At 42.6% G+C, this 23,237-nt stretch overlaps 1 protein-coding gene across 8 annotated transcripts in view; it reads left to right on the top strand.

Moving 5' to 3' along the window:
* The first annotated feature begins 373 nt into the window (after positions 1 to 373).
* LOC124048657 (mitogen-activated protein kinase 10) overlaps positions 374 to 23,237 on the top strand; it is a 113,528-nt gene continuing 90,664 nt past the window's right edge. For 3 of the 8 annotated variants that reach the window (XM_046369658.1, XM_046369656.1, XM_046369657.1), the window contains exons 1-2: positions 377 to 647; positions 20,310 to 20,381. In XM_046369658.1, the coding sequence (XP_046225614.1) occupies positions 645 to 647; positions 20,310 to 20,381 (75 nt within the window). In that variant the 5' untranslated portion in view covers positions 377 to 644. Of the gene's footprint in view, positions 648 to 20,309; positions 20,409 to 23,237 lie in introns of all 8 variants that reach the window. The other 5 variants (XM_046369659.1, XM_046369652.1, XM_046369653.1 and 2 more) reach the window with 4 other exon arrangements.

Genomic DNA, 23,237 nt, shown 5'->3' with positions numbered 1-23,237 from the left:
CATTGAAAATAAGAATTTGTTCTTAACTGACTTGCCTAGTAAAATAAAGGTTAAAAAAAAATCCTTTAAAATATTTTTATGTGTGTGCAATGCATCCTTTAATGTTTATAAACTCAAAAGGGAAAGCTGTGTGTGGAATGAGTGAGTGAGACCTATGATATGGCCAGAGGGGGAATCTTAAGCGCGCTTGACCGCCTCCCCGCATATCTTGAGCGCACTGGCAGGACGTCGCAGGATCAGAGAGAGGGAAGCTCGAGCTTCTCTCCTTCATGCACACCCCTCCCATCCATTCCCGGCTATGCTTTGAGTATGACGTCACATGTGCTCCCTTAGGTTGCCATAGCAATTTCTTTCCCTAACCCCGTTCTTTTTTCTGTCCCTCCTCCTTTCTGGTACGTTCCCAATGGTACAGCCAGCATCTTGCAGCATAATGCTTACAAGACGGTAAACGGGGAGTGATTCAGCATTGCAATCGTAATTTCTAGGCTATACCGGTATTTTTTTTCTTCCATCGCTGCATTTATTTCTAGTTATCTCCATGTTCACTTTTATTTTTCTGTGCGTGCTAAGTCGTTAAATGTCTCTCGTCGGAATGTTTTGAACAGAACTGTCACCGGCCTAGGATCGTCGTCAGCTGGCACGGAATGGTATGTTTGCTCGGTGTGGTGTGGTGGAACAGTGATGTTGATGCAGCGGGAACCTGCTGACGGATGGGGTGATGATTATTGCTCTAAGGTTAATGACGTCGACTAATGGTGTTTCTTTCAGTCTTAGAACGCGACAGCGACAATAACAAACCTCTTTTGATTTGACTTGTCCAGTGTTTGTTATAAATATGTGGTCAGGGATGGAATTAATAAGGTGTTGATTTGATATGTTATTGATGCAGGACACAAATGTTCACAAATGTCCACGAGGATGTTTTTTTCTACCCTTGATTTTTCTATCCTGCCTATACATGCACCGACATTTCATAACATCCCTTTCATTATCACTAGGCTGATGTGTTGGTATGTAGGCCTATCAACAATTGAGAATATAATATCAACAATATTGCAATATAAATATGTCAATACATCAATGAATGCTATATTATTTAGCGTTTATAAGGCATCACGATAGGACTTAAGGCTAGATCTGGGCCTGGCTACATTTAACTTACATTTGATCAATTTAAACGGTAGACCATTCAGCCAGGACTTTATAGATAGGCCTATGCACCCACTCTCGGATGTCAGCTGAACCTTGTGTGGGCTATGGACTCTACAGAATGACTTTGCATCAATGCATCTCCGTTATAAAAGTGCACATTTACAAAGTCGTCCAGAAAGATCATGAATGAATGGACCACCTGACTTATTATTGCACAATGCATGATGAGATGTGAGAGATCTCATGAGATTGAATCTCGAGAGACTGAATACATTATTGATACAGTAACAGGTGCTTGAAATTTGAACACAGCAAAACACACTGATTGTTTTGGAGTTGTCAATATATGAATGGGAGCTTCTTACTGAGTTGTGTTATGCAATGTGAATGAGACAATCATCAGTTTTAAGGTGGTCAATCTACTGTATAGCCATTAAGTTGTTGTGGTGATCTTGGTACAATGAGAAAACAAGGTCTCATTAGAATATGTCAAAATAGTGGCCTTCAACCATTATAGTTTTACAGTACCATTCAAAAGTTTGGACACCTACTCATTCAAGGGTTTTTATTTATCTTTACTATGTTCTACATTGTAGAATAATAGTGTAGACATCAAAACTATGAAATAACACATATGGAATCATGTTGTAATCAAAAACGTGTTAAACAAATTATTTGGATTCTTCGAAATAGCCACCCTTTGCCTTGAAGACAGCTTTGCTCTCAACCAGCTTCACCTGGAATGCTTTCCTAATACCCTTGAAGGAGTTTCCACATATGCTGTGCATATAGGGTGTGACCAGGGTGGGCATTCTATGTCCTTTTTTCTATGTTTTGTATTTCTATGTCTTGGCCTGGTATGGTTCTCAATCAGGGACAGCTGTCTATCGTTGTCTCTGATTGAGAACCATACTTAGGTACCCTTTTCCCCCCACCTGTTTTGTGGGAAGTTAACTTTGTAGTTGTTCAGGCCACATAGCCCAAAGCTTTGCGGTTTGTCTTTGTTCAGGGCACATAGCCCAAAGCTTCGCGGTTTGTCTTTGTTCAGGGCACATAGCCCAAAGCTTCACGGTTGTTGTTTTTTTGTTCTTCGTTTTGTTGGCGTCATTTTGAAATAAAGTTCAAATGTACGCTTACCATGCTGCACCTTGGTCCAGTCCTTCAGCCAGCCGTGACATGCTGAGCATTTGTTGACTGCTTTTCCTTTACTCTGTGGTCTAACTCATCCCAAACCATGTCAATTGGGTTGAGGTCGGGTGATTGTTGAGGCCAGGTCATCTGATGCAGCACTCCATCACTCTCCTTCTTGGTCAAATAGCCCTTACACAGCTGGAAGGTGTGTTGGGTCATTGTCCTGTTGAAAAACAAATAGTCCAAATAAACGCAAACCAGATGGGATGGCATTTCACTGCAGAATGCTGTGTAGCCATGCTGGTTAAGTGTGCCTTGAATTCTAAATAAATGACTAACAGTGTCACCAGCAAAGCACCCCTACACCATCCCACCTCCTCCATGCTTCACTGTGGGAACCACATATGCAGAGATCATCCTTTCACCTACACTGCGTCTCACAAAGACACAGCAGTTGTAACCAAAAATCTCTCATTTGGACTCAGACCAAAGGACAGATTTCCATGGGTTTAATGTCCATTGCTCACGTTTCTTGGCCCAAGCAAGTCTCTTATTGGTGTCCTCTAGTAGTGGTTTCTTTGCAGCAATTCGACTATGAAGGCCTGATTCATGCAGTCTCCTCTGAACAGTTGATGTTGAGATGTGTCTGTTACTGAATTTATTTGGGCTGCAATCTGAGGTGCAGCTAACTCTCATGAACGTATCCTCCATAGAAGTATGGACTTGGCCCAAATAGAGCTATCTTCTGTATACCACCCCTACCTTGTCACAACACAACTGAATGGCTCAAATGTATTAAGAAGGAAAGAAATTCTACAGATTAACATTTAACAAGGCACGCCTGTTATTCAAATAATTGAAATGCATTCCAGGTGACAACCTCATTAACTGGTTGAGAGAATGCCAAGAGTGTGCAAGGCTGTCATCAAGGCAAAGGGTGGCTACTTTGAATAATCTCAAATATATTTAACACTTTTTTTGGTTGCTACATGATTCCATGTGTTTTTCCGTAGTTTTGATGTCTTCACTATTATTTTTCAATGTAGAAAATAGTAATAATAAAGAAAAATCCTTGAATGAGTAGGTGTCCACACTTTTGACTGGTACTGTATATGTCACCTATGTCGATGGCAACATGATGACATTACGAAGAAGATAGCCTATGTCTGAAGTGGATACTGTGCAATGCCAAGAGGTGGCATCATGGGCCAAAATGTGTGTTACTTTACAGCCTATTGCATATGATACTGGTGAATACTGTATAGCTGTATAGCTGTATAGCATGGTAAAAAGGGAAGATGTGCAATCCACGAGTAAGCACTAGCCAAAAGGTTGTTACTGAACAGCCCATTGCATGCATACAAGGCTTAAGAAAGAAGGTTTGAAAGACTGTAACCTTGTGGGCTAAATTATTGAACACTATGAATGGGAAGAAGTGCTGCCGAGAGCAACTTAACAATTAATCAATTCATTTATTTGCGCGCTGGTTAGAATGTGCTGCTATCCTCCTAAGAGATACAGTAGACCCACGTAGGGCTGTGTGCCATATGACACCTTATTCTCTATTTAGTGCACTTTATACGGCTAGTAGGTTCAACCTCTTCTTCATCAATAGGCTTTCGGTAATTGTTTACAAAGTCTAATTGGAGAGACAATTAGATTAAATATAAATAATACAGTATTTGATTATTGTTACTATTCAAGTTGTTTAATTTGAAGCATAGGCTATACAAGATCCCCATGTTTATCCTGCTGTTTCAAGTAATGTAATGTGTGCTTAGATAAACATATACAATTCATCAACATTGATTTTGAGGTATGCTCCAATTCCCCCCATGGAGTGGTCTCAATGGCAATTTTCAAGCCATTGATTGATAGATTCAATTGAGCATTAAGTGTGGCCGTCTTGGTGTAGCCTGCTTTGCTTTTCATTTGTGGCTCTTGGCGTATGATACAATCTGATGTTATGCAACAAACATCAGTGTGTATTGAAGAAGAGATAATGATGAGGATACTGTAGTAGGAAAGTCTGATCTGGTCACTAATTAAATGTTGCAATATGAAAATAAGAACAGACATTTGAATAATGTGTTTTTGTAAATTTGACACCTCAAGAGGTAGCGACAGACTGCAAATTGGCCTTTGACAAATTGTTGTAAATGTGTTTGGAAACATAATCATAAAAGTCAAAGGTTAGAAACAAGGAGTCAATGTCTTAACTGCATCCTAAAGTCATTTGTATTTGTATTTATTAAAGATCCCCATTAGCTGTTGCCAAGGCAGCAGATACTCTTCCTGGGGTCCAAACATTAAAGCACTTACATTACATATAAAACAAAATATTAAACATTACACCACTACATACAGTGGGGCAAAAAAGTATTTAGTCAGCCACCAATTGTGCAAGTACAGAAAATGTTTGACCTCTGTCATTGCCAACAAAGGGTATATAACAAAGTATTGAGATAAACTTTTGCTATTGACCAAATATGTATTTGCCATTATAATTTGCAAATAAATTCATAAAAAATCCTACAATGTGATTTTTCTGGATTCTTTTTCTAATTTTGTCTGTCATAGTTGAAGTGTACCTATGATGAAAATTACAGGCCTCTCATCTTTTTAAGTGGGAGAACTTGCACAATTGGTGGCTGGCTAAATACTTTTTTTGCCCCACTGTATATAAAAATAGACTACATATAAAGCCAACAAATAAAATCATTGCAGGTAGAAAATATCCTGATTAAAAAAAAATCTCCTATGGATCACATTGGCTACACATGCCTGTCTGAAATGAACTTGAAACACTGTATCAACTATCAACTGGTCCAGCCAGAAGCTCTTGCTAGCAACATTGTATGAAATATTCAGGGCCCTCAGATTTTCCAGTGAACTCGGGACAGACACAGCTGTAGGCTATTTTGGCAAAAGATACGAGCTCATCAGGTAGACTTATTTTATGACGTTTCCCCTGGATCAGAGCATTGTATTTTATCCCTTTCACGCTGAGTGGTTATCGAAAGGGAGAGTGCTGGAATTATTTTTCAAATACATTGAGGAACTATTGCCATTCTCAATGGATGTTAAAGACTTAATTTGCTTGCTGTTTGAGGTGAAGAAAACATTACTTTGAGAAGCTCCATAGCTCATTAGTGGTGGTGCGTTAAGCCAATCAGAAATACTATCAGATCCCCAAATGGGCACATTTTATATGCCTACATTTGCGCACAGGCCAGGTAGTCTATAGGCCTACGTCTATGCGTAATCAGGTGCATGTCTTTACTCAACATTGACAGTAGCACTCCAAACGAAACACGGTGATTAAATTGAGAACTCGTAAATTAAACAAAATGAACCAAATCTTGTGTAGCATTGATTGTGTGCTCTGTAAACAACGTGTCCACTCTGACAATGGGAACGGTAAAAGACTGGAATAATAATAAGGTTGAAGTCGGAAGTTTAAATACACTTAGGCTGGAGTCATTAAAACTAATTTTTCAACCACTCAACAAATTTCTTATTAATAAACTATAGTTTTGGCAAGTCGGTTAGGATACCTCCTTGTGCATGATACAAGTAATATTTCCAACAATTGTTTACAGACAGATTATTTAACTTATAATTCACTGTATGACAATTCCAGTGGGTCAGAAGTTTACATACACTAAGTTGAATGTGCCTTTACACAGCTTGGAACATTCCAGAAAATTATATCATGGCTTTAGAATCTTCTGATAGGCTAATTGACATCATTTAAGTCAATTGGAGGTGTACCTGTGGATGTATTACAAGGCCGAGCTTCAAACTCTGTGCCTCTGCTTGCCATCATGGGAAAATCCAAAGAAATCAGCCACCTGGTTCATCCTTGGGAGCAATTTCCAAATGCCTGAAGTTACCACGTTCATCTGTACAAACAATAGTACTCAAGTATAAACACCATGGAACCAAGCAGCCATCATACCTCTCAGGAAGGAGATGCGTTCTGTCTCCTAGAGATGAACGCACTTTGGTGCGAAAAGTGCAAATCAATCCCAGAACAACAACAAAGGACCTTGTGAAGATGTTGGAGGAAACCGGTACAAAGGTATCTATATCCACAGTAAAACGAGTCCTATATCGACATAAACTGAAAGGCTGCTCAGCAAGGAAGAAGCCACTGCTCCAAAACCGCCAGAAGAAAGCCAGGCTAACAGTTTGCAACTGCACATGGGGACAAAGATCATACTTTTTGGAGAAATGTCCTCTGGTCTGAGGAAACAAAAATAGAACTGTTTGGCCATAATGATAATCGTTTTGTTTGGAGGAAAAAGGGGGACGCTTGCAAGCTGAAGAACACCATCACTACCGTGATGCACGGGGTTGGCAGCGTCATGTTGTGGGGGTGCTTTGCTGTAGGAGGGACTGGTGCACTTCACAAAATAGATGACATAATGAGGATGGAAAATTATGTGGATATATTGAAGCAACTTCTCAAGACATCAGTTAAAGCTTGGTCGCAAATGGGTCTTCCAAATGGACAATGATCCCAACCATACTTCCAAAGTTGTGGCAAAATGGCTTAAGGAAAACAATTTCAACGTATTGGAGTGGCCATCACAAAGCCCTGACCTCAATCCAATAGGACATTTGTGGGCAGAACTGAAAAAGCGTGTTTGAGCGAGAAGGCCTACAAACCTGACTCAGTTACACCAGCTCTGTAAGGAGGAATGGGCCAAAATTCACCCAACTTGTTGTGGGAAGCTTGTGGAAGGCTACCTGAAATGTTTGACTCAAGTTAAACAATTTAAAGGCAATGCTACCAAATACTAATTGAGTGTATGTAAACTTCTGAGCCACTGGGAATGTGATGAAAGAAATACAATCTGAAATAAATAATTCTCTCTTATTATTCTGACATTTCATGTTGCTAAAATAAAGTGGTGATCCTAACTGACCTAAGACTGGGAATTTTTACTAGGATTATATGTCAAGAATTGTGAAAAATGTAGTTTAAATGTACGGTGTATGTAAACTTCCGACTTCAACTGTATATTGAATGCATTAACAGAAATGATCATAACCAAATAAACATTATACAGTATATTAGAAATCATATTAATTAACGGTACATGTAGGCTACTACTGGTTATATATGTAATGGGGAATTGATAGACACTGACAATCAAGGCAAACAATTCACACAATGAAGTTATGAAACATTGAATGTGCACAAATTGGCGTGAGGGAGCGCATTGTACAATTTATAGAGACTTGCATTGTACATTGTAGACACTCTTCTTCTTGGACCATGCCATCCGCACAGCCTCCGCAATGGTTTTTTTCTCAGCCTCTACTGAGATGGGTACGAATCAGACAGGTGTCTCGTCTCGTGTGCCATAAAAAAACATATCTTCTGTATATATATATATATATATATATATTTGCTATATCTGCTCCACAAAAAAAAGTTTGGTCGACAAACAGCCTATCAACCAAATAATTGACCTGTCAACTAATTAGCGTCAGCCCTAAATTAATTTTATTTAACATTGTTTTGATTGCTGTTTTTTGTTTCATATTATATTGATTGTTGTATTACTGTGATCAGGGCACCCTTGTGAATGAGACCCTGGTCTCAATGGGTTTTCCCTGAATAAATAAAATGTGAATACAGTAAAGATCGCAACTGTCTGTTGAGAACCAAAGCAATATGCTCTACAGAGAGCTACAGTTATTAGGTTACATACATTGATTTGAGCCAATGGAAATACTGGATGGGGTTTTTATTTTGTCTCTATGCACCCACCCAGCTGACTAATGCTAAGCCAGCCAGGTAGCCATATTGTAGTTGTGTGCATCCCCAATGGCACCCTATTCCCTATATACAGTGGTTTGTCCTTTAAAAGTTGCAGCGTACTGCGGCACAGCTTGCACGGTGCCTCAGAATTCTATGGCACGTTATTTAAGTGTGAAAGACTGGTACCATTAATGCTAGTTAGTGCTAATTTGACCACCAGAGGACATCTTTGAGAAGCATTTGATAGCCTTCAATAGTGGCTGTACTAGAGAATGCAGGCACGCGGGAGACTGGGGTTCAAATACTCAACACTAGTGAGACTCATGTCGCCTATGTTACGCCTACAGTATATCGAAAAATACGATGTAACTCTCAGTCAATAATTACATATAGAGGATTGGAGGATATTTCTCTAATTCGGTGATATTTCTTTCCATAGTAATTTGTTATGGATACGTAACTAAATAATCATAGTAATTTTGAGAGTATTTTTATAATTATTTTATTAACGAAGCATAAAGCTGCCATTAATAGTTACATTGTTTTAGTTTGACTATGACTATGACAGACAAAATGAGAGAAAACATTCCGGAAAATCACATTGTAGGATTTTTAATGAATTTATTTGCAAATTATGGTGGAAAATAAGTATTTGGTCACCTACAAACAAGCAAGATTTCTGGCTCTCACAGACCTGGAACTTCTTCTTTAAGAGGCTCCTCTGTCCTCCACTCATTACCTGTATTAATGGCACCTGTTTGAACTTGTTATCAGTATAAAAGACACCTGTCCACAACCTCAAACATTCACACTCCAAACTCCACTATGGCCAAGACCAAAGAGCTGTCAAAGGACACCAGAAACAAAATTGTAGACCTGCACCAGGCTGGGAAGACTGAATCTGCAATAGGTAAGCAGCTTGGTTTGAAGAAATCAACTGTGGGAGCAATTATTAGGAAATGGAAGACATACAAGACCACTGATAATCTCCTTCGATCTGGGGCTCCACGCAAGATCTCATCCCGTGGGGTCAAAATGATCAAAAGAACGGTGAGCAAAAATCCCAGAACCACACGGGGGGACCTAGTGAATGACCTGCAGAGAGCTGGGACCAAAGTGACGAAGCCTACCATCAGTAACACACTACGCCGCCAGGGACTCAAATCCTGCAGTGCCAGACGTGTCCCCCTGCTTAAGCCAGTACATGTCCAGGCCCGTCTGAAGTTTGCTAGAGAGCATTTGGATGATCCAGAAGAAGATTGGGAGAATGTCATATGGTCAGATGAAACCAAAATATAACTTTTTGGTAAAAACTCAACTCGTCGTGTTTGGAGGACAAAGAATGCTGAGTTCCATCCAAAGAACACCATACCTACTGTGAAGCATGGGGGTGGAAACATCATGCTTTGGGGTTGTTTTTCTGCAAAGGGACCAGGACGACTGATCCGTGTAAAGGAAAGAATGAATGGGGCCATGTATCGTGAGATTTTGAGTGAAAACCTCCTTCCATCAGCAAGGACATTGAAGATGAAACGTGGCTAGGTCTTTCAGCATGACAATGATCCCAAACACACCGCCCGGGCAACGAAGGAGTGGATTCGTAAGAAGCATTTCAAGGTCCTGGAGTGGCCTAGCCAGTCTCCAGATCTCAACCCTATAGAAAATCTTTGGAGGGAGTTGAAAGTCTGTGTTGCCCAGCAACAGCCCCAAAACATCACTGCTCTAGAGGAGATTTGCATGGAGGAATGGGCCGAAATACCAGCAACAGTGTGTGAACCTTGTGAAGACTTACAGAAAATGTTTGACCTCTGTCATTGCCAACAAAGGGTATATAACAAAGTATTGATAAACTTTTGTTATTGACCAAATACTTATTATCCACCATAATTTGCAAATAAATTCATTAAAAATCCTACAATGTGATTTTCTGGATTTCTTTTCTCATTTTGTCTGTCATAGTTGAAGTGTACCTATGATGAAAATTACAGGCCTCTCTCATCTTTTTAAGTGGGAGAACATGCACAATTGGTGGCTGACTAAATACTTTTTTGCCCCACTGTATATTGTCCTGCTAATAACAGGGTTAATGATATATCTGTGAGAATATCCAATGGGCTTTTATATAATTCTAAATTCATCATTAATAACAATAATAATAATCGCTTTGTTTATAAAATAACAATATTTTGGAGATGATTTAGTTTTCAAATAACGTAAAATGAGCGAGGAAAAGGCCATTCTTGAACATGGGGTGAGACTTTGACTAATTTGTAAATAAAGGCAGTTTTTTAAATTTATTTATCTTTTTAGAGGGAGATAAACCTACAATCATCTCATGGGTCACCCATTTGGGGGCGGCACAGGTATTTAACCAGCATCTGTAGCAACACAGCTTGCACTGCTATGCAGTGTTTTAGACCGTTGCGCCATTCAGGCGCTGTATAATATGACCGGTCGGGAGTGGCCTATAGTTCTACAGTAAGAGCAAAATAATCCTAACAAAATAAAATAAAACATCTTAGTGCAACAACAGTTTTAGTAAATAATACTGAAATCATGCACAATTATCAGTTTATATTTAGTTTTATGTCGCCCAGTTCATTGTCAGTTAGAGACACAGTATGAACCAAAAGCATAATCAATGCTCTAACTCCCCCTTGCGCAATGAAGTGGTGACGCAGGGTACCATACTAAACCACAAATGACCTCAAAGTCCTGCAGCATAATCGCAAAACTTTTAGTGAAGCAACCACTGTAGTGCACTACTTCTGACCAGGGCCCATAGTGCACTATATAGGGAATGGGATGCTATTTGGGACGTAGCCATCTCTGCCTAGCCCCTCCCCATGATAAGCAGCAGCATAGGGAGAGGGATTATGTGTGTGTGTGTGTGTGTATAGTCTCTGCCCAGTCCTCTCCTATGATAAGCAACAGCATCACATCTGTAACGGGAGCAATCTCATTAAGGGGTCACACAGCAAGGCAGGGGCCATCAAAGGATTTAACAGACAGCATTAATCTGGACTGAAAGCCACAGTGAAACTGATCCTGATGTGCACCACCACCTTCATGATATAATATAATACAACGTCTTTATGTGGAACAATGGGCTTGAAATAACTTGAGACATTTTTGCTGTACCTTCTGTCCTCTTTGAATAGAGGACAAGTTTAATTGCTCAGTGGAATTCAATAGTATGCTTTATTGTCCTCATGTGAAGACATTCACAAATGTAGGTCACAATTTCTCAAACTCCAGTTCTACATTATAAGTAGCACATTAAACCAGAATGTTTAGCAGTAAAAATATAATATTATTGCTACAGATAATTGCAAGTGATTTACTTATGTTTAAAGACTGTGCGGAACTGCTTGCTCACTGCTCGCTGCTTGCTCACTGCTCGCTGCTTGCTCACTGCTCGCTGCTTGCTCACTGCTCGCTGCTTGCTCACTGAAGGGCTAGATGTTCAAAGTGGGTTGCTCCGGCCCTAGCATCCAGCTTGATTATGTTTCAGGTTGATTTAAGAATGTGCTAAATAGACTCACTAACCATGTTCATGTTCATGTTCCAGCCCTCGGGAAAATGCAGCATCAGCAAGTTTCCATTTCCATCCTACAGCGCCATCGTTCACACTGACAGAGGGGGGGATATAGAGGAAGAGAGAGACGTGGAGAGAGAGCTGGAAGAAAGAAAGAGTGAAGTGTGTGTGTCTGTGAATAACACAAAAGCTATTCAAGCTGTGTTTTTGCTATTTCTACCTCTTCAAATTCAAATGACCTCTTTAAGGCCTTGAATTGTGTCATGCATTTTTTTTTTAAATATGTAGGATAATTGGTGTCATGGAGCATATGTACATGACTTGTAGACAATGACACTGAAACAAATTATTGGTTGAAGAAAGACTCTATTCTATCTCTTCAATGTATAAGCCAAGAATCCTGAAACAAAATAGAATATGTTGCATTGAGTAGCGCATTCCGTTTGCCAACAATACTTTGACATAAGGCAACAAAGTTGACTGTTTGTTGTGCAAGCCAGTTACTAAAACAATGTAACTTGTTAACCATCTTTCTATTGTGTATACAGCTGCCCATTTTAAATGTACATGCTCTAGCAATATGACATATATTATTAGAACAATGATCAAAGTATGTGTAGAGTATAATCATATCTGTTAACCTACCTTGTGTGTTTGTCTGAAGACCCGCTCTGTCTCCTTGTTTAAGTGCTGGTGTGCATTACGCAAGAGGCAAATTAGACTACGAGAATATCCAAAGTGATGAATTATCCCGGGGGTGAATTACTTCATGAATGTGCATTGTGTGACTTAAAGAATAAGTTATTTCACAAGTTATTGAAGTGTGTGTGTATATAAAACTGTTGTTTATGATGTTGTATGTCCATGGGAAATTACGCATTTATGGTAGAAATATGTTTTGGGGCTATCATTCCTAGCTGAAGGGAGTTCCTGGAACGAGTACTTAGGTGCTCAGTTGGCTTTTGCCTGGGGGGAGAGCAGACAATAGGTTGGCTAGAGTAGAGTTAAACCAGAGTTTTGTTATAGAAAATAGAGTTGTTGCCAGAATAGTATATACTGAGAATATATTTGATTTATTCAAGTCTTTTACAACTTCCTGTTTGTTATTTTCCATACAAAGTTTATTGGCCAATTAGTCCTGTTAATATTTGTAAATATGATTTAATATGATTTGACGTCATTTTTTCTGTGGCCAATGACCTTGAGTCTTCTTGGATGGGGACTTCTAATGTAAATCTATGGCAGTACAAACCGTAGATTTTGTACTTGAGTGACAGAACACTGATCCAATCACGACGCAACTAGATAACAACATTGCTGTGTGTAAAAAAACAAAAACAATTGCAAATGTTGCTACATAAGACCGAATCAGGTGGTGAGTCATAATTGTTCAGCAGTCTTATGGCTTGTAGGGTAGAAGCTGTTAAGGAGCTAGAATTGGCGCTCCGGTACTGTTTGCCGTGTGGTAGCAGAGAGAACAGCCTATGACTTGGGTGACTGGTCCTTTCTCTGACACCGCCTAGTAATGAAGTCCTGGATGGCAGGTAGCTTGTCCGCAATGATGTACTGGGCAGTACGCACTACCCTCTGTAGCACCTTACGGTCAGATGCCAAGCAGTTGCCACACCAGGTGGTGATGCAACTGATCAGGATGCTCTTGATGGTGCAGCTGTATAATTTTTTAAGGATCTTTTCAGTCTCCTGAGGAGGAATAGGCATTGTCGTGCCCTCTTCACGACTGTCTTAGTGTGTTTGTACCATGATAGTCTGTTGGTGATGTGGACACTGCTCCACTACAGCCCCATTGATGTGAATGTGGGCGTGTTCAGCCCTCCTTTTCCTGTAGTCCATGATCAGCTCCTTTGTCTTGCTCACGTTGAGGAAGAGGTTGTTGTCCTGGCACCACAATGCCAGGTCTCTGATCTCTTCCCAATAGGCTGTCTCATCGTTGTCGGTGATCAGGCCTACCACTGATGTGTCGTCAGCAAACCTAACCTGTTACTCCTACCCCCTACTTTTTCGGACATTCTGTTAAAAATCGCGCAACATTTCAGCGCCCTGCTGCTCATGCCAGGAATATAGTATATGCATATGATTACTATGTGTGGATAGAAAAAGCTCAGACGGTTATAAAACTGGTTAAATCACGGCTGTGACTATAACAGATCGTGCGTTTCATTGAAAAGTGCAGGAAAATCTGATCACTGAAAATGGAAAAATATATCCATGCGCGACTTGAACCCATTGAAAAAGGTGAACCACATTTAATGGGGCTGAGGTTGCAATACCTACAGCTTCCACACGTTGTCTAGAGTCTTGTCATTTGCCTACTATTTGTTTCTTGGTCAAACAGACGCAAGGCAGCGCATTTCTTCCGGTCTCCGACTGGACATTAGTTCCAGACGGACAGCTAAAGAATATACTTCGCCTCGTGATCAATTTGATCGCTTATTAACGTTTAATAATACCTAAAGTTGCATTATAAAAGTATTTCGAAGTGTTTTGTGAAAGTTTATCGTCGACTTTTTTAATTTAAAAAAATTACGTTACGTTATAAGACGCTATTTTTTTCCGTTTATCACACAGTCTTCATAGATCGATATCTAGGCTATATATGGACCGATTTAATCGAAAAAAAGACCCAATAGTGATTATGGGACATCTAGGAGTGCCAACAAAGAAGATGGTCAAAGGTAATGAATGTTTTATATTTTATTTGTGCGGTTTGTGTAGCGACGACTATGCTAATTATTTTGTTTACGTCCCCCCTGCGGGTCTTTTGGGGTGTTACATGCTATCAGATAATAGCTTCTCATGCTTTCGCCGAAAAGCATTTAAAAAATCTGACTTGTTGCCTGGATTCACAACGAGTGTAGCTTTAATTCAATACCCTGCATGTGTATTTTAATGAACGTTTGAGTTTTAACTAGTACTATTAGCATTTAGCGTAGCGCATTTGCATTTCCAGATGTCTAGATGGGACGCCTGCGTGCCAGGTAGGAGCAAGAGGTTAATGATGGTGTTGAGAATGCTGTTCATCGACTACAGCTCGGCATTTAACACCATATTACCCTCCAAGCTCGTCATCAAGCTCGAGACCCTGGGTCTCGACCCCGCCCTGTGCAACTGGGTACTGGACTTCCTGACGGGCCGCCCCCAGGTGGTGAGGGTAGGCAACAACATCTCCTCCCCGCTGATCCTCAACACTGGGGCCCCACAAGGGTGCGTTCTGAGCCCTCTCCTGTACTCCCTGTTCACCCACGACTGCGTGGCCATGCATGCCTCCAACTCAATCATCAAGTTTGCGGACGACACAACAGTGGTAGGCTTGATTACCAACAACGATGAGACGGCCTACAGGGAAGAGGTGAGGGCCCTCGGAGTGTGGTGTCAGGAAAATAACCTCACACTCAACGTCAACAAAACTAAGGAGATGATTGTGGACTTCAGGAAACAGCAGAGTGAACACCCCCCTATCCACATCGATGGAACAGTACATTTAACATTTACATTTACATTTAAGTCATTTAGCAGACGCTCTTATCCAGAGCGACTTACAAATTGGTGCATTCACCTTATGACATCCAGTGGAACAGTCACTTTACAATAGTGCATCTAAAACTTAAGGGGGGGGGGTGAGAGGGATTACTTATCCTATCCTAGGTATTCCTTAAAGAGGTGGGGTTTCAGGTGTCTCCGGAAGGTGGTGATTGACTCCGCTGTCCTGGCGTCGTGAGGGAGTTTGTTCCACCATTGGGGGGCCAGGGCAGCGAACAGTTTTGACTGGGCTGAGCGGGAGCTGTACTTCCTCAGTGGTAGGGAGGCGAGCAGGCCAGAGGTGGATGAACGCAGTGCCCTTGTTTGGGTGTAGGGCCTGATCAGAGCCTGGAGGTACTGAGGTGCCGTTCCCCTCACAGCTCCGTAGGCAAGCACCATGGTCTTGTAGCGGATGCGAGCTTCAACTGGAAGAGAGTGGAGAGAACGGAGGAGCGGGGTGACGTGAGAGAACTTGGGAAGGTTGAACACCAGACGGGCTGCGGCGTTCTGGATGAGTTGAAGGGGTTTAATGGCACAGGCAGGGAGCCCAGCCAACAGCGAGTTGCAGTAATCCAGACGGGAGATGACAAGTGCCTGGATTAGGACCTGCGCCGCTTCCTGTGTGAGGCAGGGTCGTACTCTGCGGATGTTGTAGAGCATGAACCTACAGGAACGGGCCACCGCCTTGATGTTGGTTGAGAACGACAGGGTGTTGTCCAGGATCACGCCAAGGTTCTTGGCGCTCTGGGAGGAGGACACAATGGAGTTGTCAACCGTGATGGCGAGATCATGGAACGGGCAGTCCTTCCCGGGAGGAAGAGCAGCTCCGTCTTGCCGAGGTTCAGCTTGAGGTGGTGATCCGTCATCCACACTGATATGTCTGCCAGACATGCAGAGATGCGATTCGCTACCTGGTCATCAGAAGGGGGAAAGGAGAAGATTAATTGTGTGTCGTCTGCATAGCAATGATAAGAGAGACCATGTGAGGTTATGACAGAGCCAAGTGACTTGGTGTATAGCGAGAATAGGAGAGGGCCAAGAACAGAGCCCTGGGGGACACCAGTGGTGAGAGCGCGTGGTGAGGAGACAGATTCTCGCCACGCCTCCTGGTAGGAGCGACCTGTCAGGTAGGACGCAATCCAAGCGTGGGCCGCGCCGGAGATGCCCAACTCGGAGAGGGTGGAGAGGAGGATCTGATGGTTCACAGTATCGAAAGCAGCCGATAGATCTAGAAGGATGAGAGCATAGGAGAGAGAGTTAGCTTTAGCAGTGCGGAGCGCCTCCGTGATACAGAGGAGAGCAGTCTCAGTTGAATGACTAGTCTTGAAACCTGACTGATTTGGATCAAGAAGGTCATTCAGAGAGATAGCGGGAGAGCTGGCCAAGGACGTCACGTTCAAGAGTTTTGGAGAGAAAAGAAAGAAGGGATACTGGTCTGTAATTGTTGACATCGGAGGGATCGAGTGTAGGTTTTTTCAGAAGGGGTGCAACTCTCGCTCTCTTGAAGACGGAAGGGACGTAGCCAGCGGTCAGGGATGAGTTGATGAGCGAGGTGAGGTAAGGGAGAAGGTCTCCGGAAATGGTCTGGAGAAGAGAGGAGGGGATAGGGTCAAGCGGGCAGGTTGTTGGGCGGCCGGCCGTCACAAGACGCGAGATTTCATCTGGAGAGAGAGGGGAGAAAGAGGTCAGAGCACAGGGTAGGGCAGTGTGAGCAGAACCAGCGGTGTCGTTTGACTTAGCAAACGAGGATCGGATGTCGTCGACCTTCTTTTCAAAATGGTTGACGAAGTCATCTGCAGAGAGGGAGGAGGGGGGGACGGGGAGGAGGATTCAGGAGGGAGGAGAAGGTGGCAAAGAGCTTCCTAGGGTTAGAGGCAGATGCTTGGAATTTAGCGTGGTAGAAAGTGGCTTTAGCAGCAGAGACAGAGGAGGAAAATGTAGAGAGGAGGGAGTGAAAGGATGCCAGGTCCGCAGGGAGGCGAGTTTTCCTCCATTTCCGCTCGGCTGCCCGGAGCCCTGTTCTGTGAGCTCGCAATGAGTCATCGAGCCACGGAGCGGGAGGGAGGACCGAGCCGGCCTGGAGGATAGGGGACATAGAGAGTCAAGGGATGCAGAGAGGGAGGAGAGGAGGGTTGAGGAGGCAGAATCAGGAGATAGGTGGGAGAAGGTTTGAGCGGAGGGAAGAGATGATAGGATGGAAGAGGAGAGAGTAGCGGGGGAGAGAGAGCGAAGGTTGGGACGGCGCGATACCATCCGAGTAGGGGCAGTGTGGGAGGTGTTGGATGAGAGCGAGAGGGAAAAGGATACAAGGCAGTGGTCGGAGACTTGGAGGGGAGTTGCAATGAGGTTAGTGGAAGAACAGCATCTAGTAAAGATGAGGTCGAGCGTATTGCCTGCCTTGTGAGTAGGGGGGGAAGGTGAGAGGGTGAGGTCAAAAGAGGAGAGGAGTGGAGTGGAAAGAAGGAGGCAGAGAGGAAAGAGTCAAAGGTAGACGTGGGGAGGTTAAAGTCGCCCAGAACTGTGAGAGGTGAGCCGTCCTCAGGAAAGGAGCTTATCAAGGCATCAAGCTCATTGATGAACTCTCCGAGGGAACCTGGAGGGCGATAAATGATAAGGATGTTAAGCTTGAAAGGGCTAGTAACTGTGACAGCATGGAATTCAAAGGAGGCGATAGACAGATGGGTAAGGGGAGAAAGAGAGAATGACCACTTGGGAGAGATGAGGATCCCGGTGCCACCACCCCGCTGACCAGACGCTCTCGGGGTGTGCGAGAACACGTGGGCGGACGAAGAGAGAGCAGTAGGAGTAGCAGTGTTGTCTGTGGTGATCCATGTTTCCGTCAGTGCCAAGAAGTCGAGGGACTGGAGGGAGGCATAGGCTGAGATGAACTCTGCCTTGTTGACCGCAGATTGGCAGTTCCAGAGGCTACCGGAGACCTGGAACTCCACGTGGGTCGTGCGCGCTGGGACCACCAGAGTAGGGTGGCCGCGGCCACGCGGTGTGGAGCGTTTGTATGGTCTGTGCAGAGAGGAGAGAACAGGGATAAACAGACACATAGTTGACAGGCTACAGAAGAGGCTACGCTAATGCAAAGGAGATTGGAATGACAAGTGGACTACACGTCTCGAATGTTCAGAAAGTTAAGCTACGTAGCAAGAATCTTATTGACTAAAATGATTAAAATGATACAGTACTGCTGAAGTAGGCCAGCTGGCAGTGGGTGCGTTGTTGACACTACACTAATCAAGTCGTTCCGTTGAGTGTAATAGTTTCTGCAGTGTTGCTATTCGGGGGCTAGCTGGCTAGCTAGCAGTGTTGTTTACGTTACGTTGCGTTAAAAGAACGACAATAGCTGGCTAGCGAACCTAGAAAATCGCTCTAGACTACACAATTATCTTTGATACAAAGACGGCTATGTAGCTAGCTATGTAGCTAGCTACGATCAAACAAATCAAACCGTTGTACTGTAATGAAATGTAGTGGAGAGGGTAGTAAGTTTTAAGTTCCTCGGCGTACACATCACAGACAAACTGAATTGGTCCATCCACACAGACAGCATCGTGAAGAAGGCGCAGCAGCGCCTCTTCAAACTCAGGAGGCTGAAGAAATTTGGCTTGTCACCAAAAGCACTCACAAACTTCTACAGATGCACAATCGAGAGCATCCTGGCGGGCTGTATCACCGCCTGGTACGGCAACTGCTCCGCCCACAACCGTAAGGCTCTCCAGAGGGTAGTGAGGTCTGCACAACGCATCGCCGGGGGCAAACTACCTGCCCTCCAGGACACCTACACCACCCGTTGTTACAGGAAGGCCATAAAGATCATCAAGGACATCAACCACCCGAACCACTGCCTGTTCACCCCGCTATCATCCAGAAGGCGAGGTCAGTACAGGTGCATCAAAGCTGGGACCGAGAGACTGAAAAACAGCTTCTATCTCAAGGCCATCAGGCTGTTAAACAGCCACCACTAACATTGAGTGGCTGCTGCCAACACACTGTCATTGACACTGACCCAACTCCAGCCATTTTAATAATGGGAATTGATGGGAAATGATGTAAATTTATCACTAGCCACTTTAAACAATGCTACCTTATATAATGTTACTTACCCTACATTATTCATCTCATATGCATATGTATATACTGTACTCTACATCATCGACTGCATCCTTATGTAATACATGTATCACTAGCCACTTTAACTATGCCACTTTGTTTACTTTGTCTACACACTCATCTCATATGTATATACTGTACTTGATACCATCTACTGTATGCTGCTCTGTACCATCACTCATTCATATATCCTTATGTACATATTCCTTATCCCCTTACACTGTGTATAAGACAGTAGTTTTGGAATTGTTAGTTAGATTACTTGTTGGTTATCACTGCATTGTCGGAACTAGAAGCACAAGCATTTCGCTACACTCGCATTAACATCTGCTAACCATGTGTATGTGACAAATAAAATTTGATTTGATTTAATATCTAGTTGCTTACTGTCCTTTACTTTTGTTGAAAAATATCCCAAAATGTTGTCGTGCTCATCAGAATTTCCTTGATCCGCTGTTAAGGAAGAGTGGGGGACATTGTTTGGAAGTTGCACACTCACTATTAGTAAGAGGAGACCAGAGGAAGTTGTAACATAATTTGTCTTTTTATCTATACTGAACATAAATATAAATGCAACATACTACATGATTCCATATGTGTTATTTCATAGTTTTGATGTCTTCACTATTATTCTACAATGTAGAAAATGGTGAAAATAAAGAATATCCCTTGAATGAGTAGGTGTGTCCAAACTTTTGACTTCAGGTATAGGATATGGTGCATATCCACAAAACTCAAATTATGGATTGAAAATGGTCTCTATTCTCTAGAATAAAAAAAACGTGTCATGGAAAGATATCCCTTTTTGCCCAGTGTCTTGACAACTACTATAGTCATTGTCATCCCAAACTCCGAAACAAGTTGGCTACCGTACACACAGATCTGAGACCAGGCTACACTGCCAGAGTCTAGAAAGACCCCACTCTCTTCTACCTTCCACAGGTTGTTGCTGTAGAGAATGTGTTCTCAGGCAACCTAACTGGCAAAACAAGGATTAATAAATGGATGAACCTCAAATCTCTAACCTCTCCTCTCTCCTCTGTTTGTGTATTGCAGGTATTTATGAGCAGGCATTTCTTCTATTACTGCGGTGAACCAGTCCTAGATGTGAAAATAGCCTTTTGTCAGGTGTGTGTTCCTTACAGGTAAAATAAGGTACAGTATTCATTCACTTCCATTTCCTCTTCATTAGTGTTATGTCTGTTCCATAGAGCTGGAAAGAGTGTTAGCACTATTGAGGGACTAGGTCTGCCTTAAAATGGTGGTGATGAAAACCTTCTACGGGGCCACCCATGCTAAAACAGGCTTTGTGGCAAGTGTACCATCTATCCAAATCAATGGTGTGTTTGTGTCATATGATGACCCAACAGGTACTGTAGCCCTGTCCTATACTGTATGTGCTGTAGCTAACTACTTTGTGTTAGCGTTAATGTTAATAAATCAGTGATTCCCAAACCAGGGGTCATGACCCCATGTTGGGCCACCTATTGTGAAAATGGGGTCCCGGGAGAATAACCTGTCCGGAAAAATACTGATAACACTCATACATCGATAACAGGAAACAAGCCCGCACAAATACCCAGCGGGCCTAGTGCCATTAAATAGCCTACAAACAAAACTTAACTCAAAACAGGTGTACCCAATTAAACCCAATAAACAGAAACAAACGGAAAGGGAATCGATGGCAGCTAATAGGCCGGCGACGACGACCGCCGAGCGCCGCCCGAACAGAAAGAGGCACCGTCTTCGGCGAGATTCGTGACAATCTTAAAGAGAAATTCAATCGGAGAGCGCCCTTAGATCATGGGAAAAGGCCACACATGGCTAGGCCCGATATGCTATGAAACCACACACTATTGCAGAGACTTCAAAGTCATTACATTACCGGCCGCCAGGGGCGGACTAAAATAATAATTCAGGCTGGGAATTTGACTCCATCCCAGGCCATCCTGTTCACGCAAACCACCAGACCGCTAATTTTGTAGGATAACCCTATTTGTTGACGTAACGGATACTGAACTAGTTATACATTTGGCCACTATGTTCATCTGGGAAGAAAGTTATGCACATTACAAAATACAAACACTTAGGCTACTTGTTGGTCAGTCCCATCTGAACACTTGAGTTTTCAAGGTAAGCTATGGCTATGGGTGCACCCTCAAAAACTCACTAGGAATACACCAATCATAGCACATACAAGGCTAGACACAAGGCTAGACACACAAAACTATTAGCCTACATTAAAAAAAAAAAGAGAAGGTGATACACAGAGTTAGCTGAAATGTTCAAATGATTATCTTTATATTATAATATATGTAGAACGTATATATACGTAGAATGTATGCACACATGACTGTAAGTCGCTTTGGATAAAAGCGTCTGCTAAATGGCATATATATATATATATATATATTATTATTTATATTCAAGCATCAAGCATATCAAAAGTATCAAAAAACTTCACACATTCACTGAACTTGAACATAAGCTACAACAATGTAAGTAAGTAAGTATAATACAAAAGTTGAAAAAGCACTCCTCTACAAAAAAATGTAGATTACAATGTTCACTCACTGGTGTCCATAAAGCAAATAGCACAAACATAAACGTATCTATACACTGAGTCAATGAAATTGAACATTGGCTACATAACTGCAAGTATAATATGAAAGTCCAAAAAACATGCCTCTGTACAAAAGCTTTAACTCAACAGCAAATTTTCTTTCACCCATGTCAGCCTGTTAAGGAAGAGTCATAGCATCACTACTTCAGAGTAACCCGTAAGTAATTACCACTAGTAAACCAGTAGGCGGCGAAGTAACTCACTGCTCTCTGCCATATTGTCAATGTCATCTTTGTCAAGTCCCATAAGAGTATCCTTCTCTTTTGCCATCAAAAGGAATGCTTCAAGGTTCTCTTGAGTGAGGGAGGTTCTTAGGTGGTTCTTCACGAATTTCAGGGTTGGCTACATAACTGCGGTCCTCTCACTACTCACCTGAGTGATGGATAGAGTGAGGAGGAACTTGTAGCCCAAACCAATGATGTGATACACATCCGTGAGCAGATAGCAGCATATCGGGCAGTTTTTACATGTAGAACAACTTCTGCTCACCAACTCCAAACTTTCATCAGGATCCTCAAAGCCTTCCGCTGATTCATCTCATCTCCGGCGGCCCTGGTGTTGTACTCCTCCAATGCTGACTGTTTCAGTCTTTCCCACTGTTGTGCAAGGCTGATCAGTTCACCCTGCAATGCCTCAACAGTGGCATGTTCATCAAATTCCATTTGCTGAGCTCCTTCATGGCTGTCTCACAGCACTGCATTTGCTGCATAAATGAGGTGAATACTTTCAACAACAGTGCCCAGTACCACATGTGGATCTTGATTTTGTAATCCATGTCTGCATTAGCAATGGGTTCGTCTTCTGCCAACTCACCTGATTTTCTCTTTTTTGTTCTCTTCTCTGGGAGAGCAGTCTGAGCTTTGGCATCACAGTCCTGCTACTCCTCCAGAATGCCATTGTCCCACTCAACAAAGTTGTCTGCTGCCTTCTTCACACCCTCAAAGTCTCGGGCACACTTTCTCAGGTTATCCTCTGTTCCGGTCACCAAGTGCTGTGCTATTACGATGTCCATGCCACTTGTTTGCAAGTATTTAGAGAGAGGGGATATCTGCTCAAATATCCTGAGAAAAACCTCAGCTGTAAGTATGGTTTCATACTATAGGAGAGCATCATTGTACCCTTGGGCCTTACTTCGGAAGGCAGGTTTTATGGTCACATCCTTTTCATTTCTTTCCATAGTGATGACCACATCTGTGTAAAGTGCACGGTCAGACTTTGCAAAGCTTCCAAATACTTTCCTCAAGGCCTCGTCTTTGGCCCACCAGTGTGTTTCACCAATTACATCAAGCCGTCTGTGTCTCCTGTCCTCACTGGTTTCCTCCCATAGCTTCATGCGCTTGTAGGAATCTCGAACGAACACT

This window comes from Oncorhynchus gorbuscha, linkage group LG11 (assembly GCF_021184085.1).
Source record: "Oncorhynchus gorbuscha isolate QuinsamMale2020 ecotype Even-year linkage group LG11, OgorEven_v1.0, whole genome shotgun sequence".
Lineage (NCBI taxonomy): Eukaryota > Metazoa > Chordata > Actinopteri > Salmoniformes > Salmonidae > Oncorhynchus > Oncorhynchus gorbuscha.
This window is presented reverse-complemented; position numbering and strand designations above follow the sequence as displayed.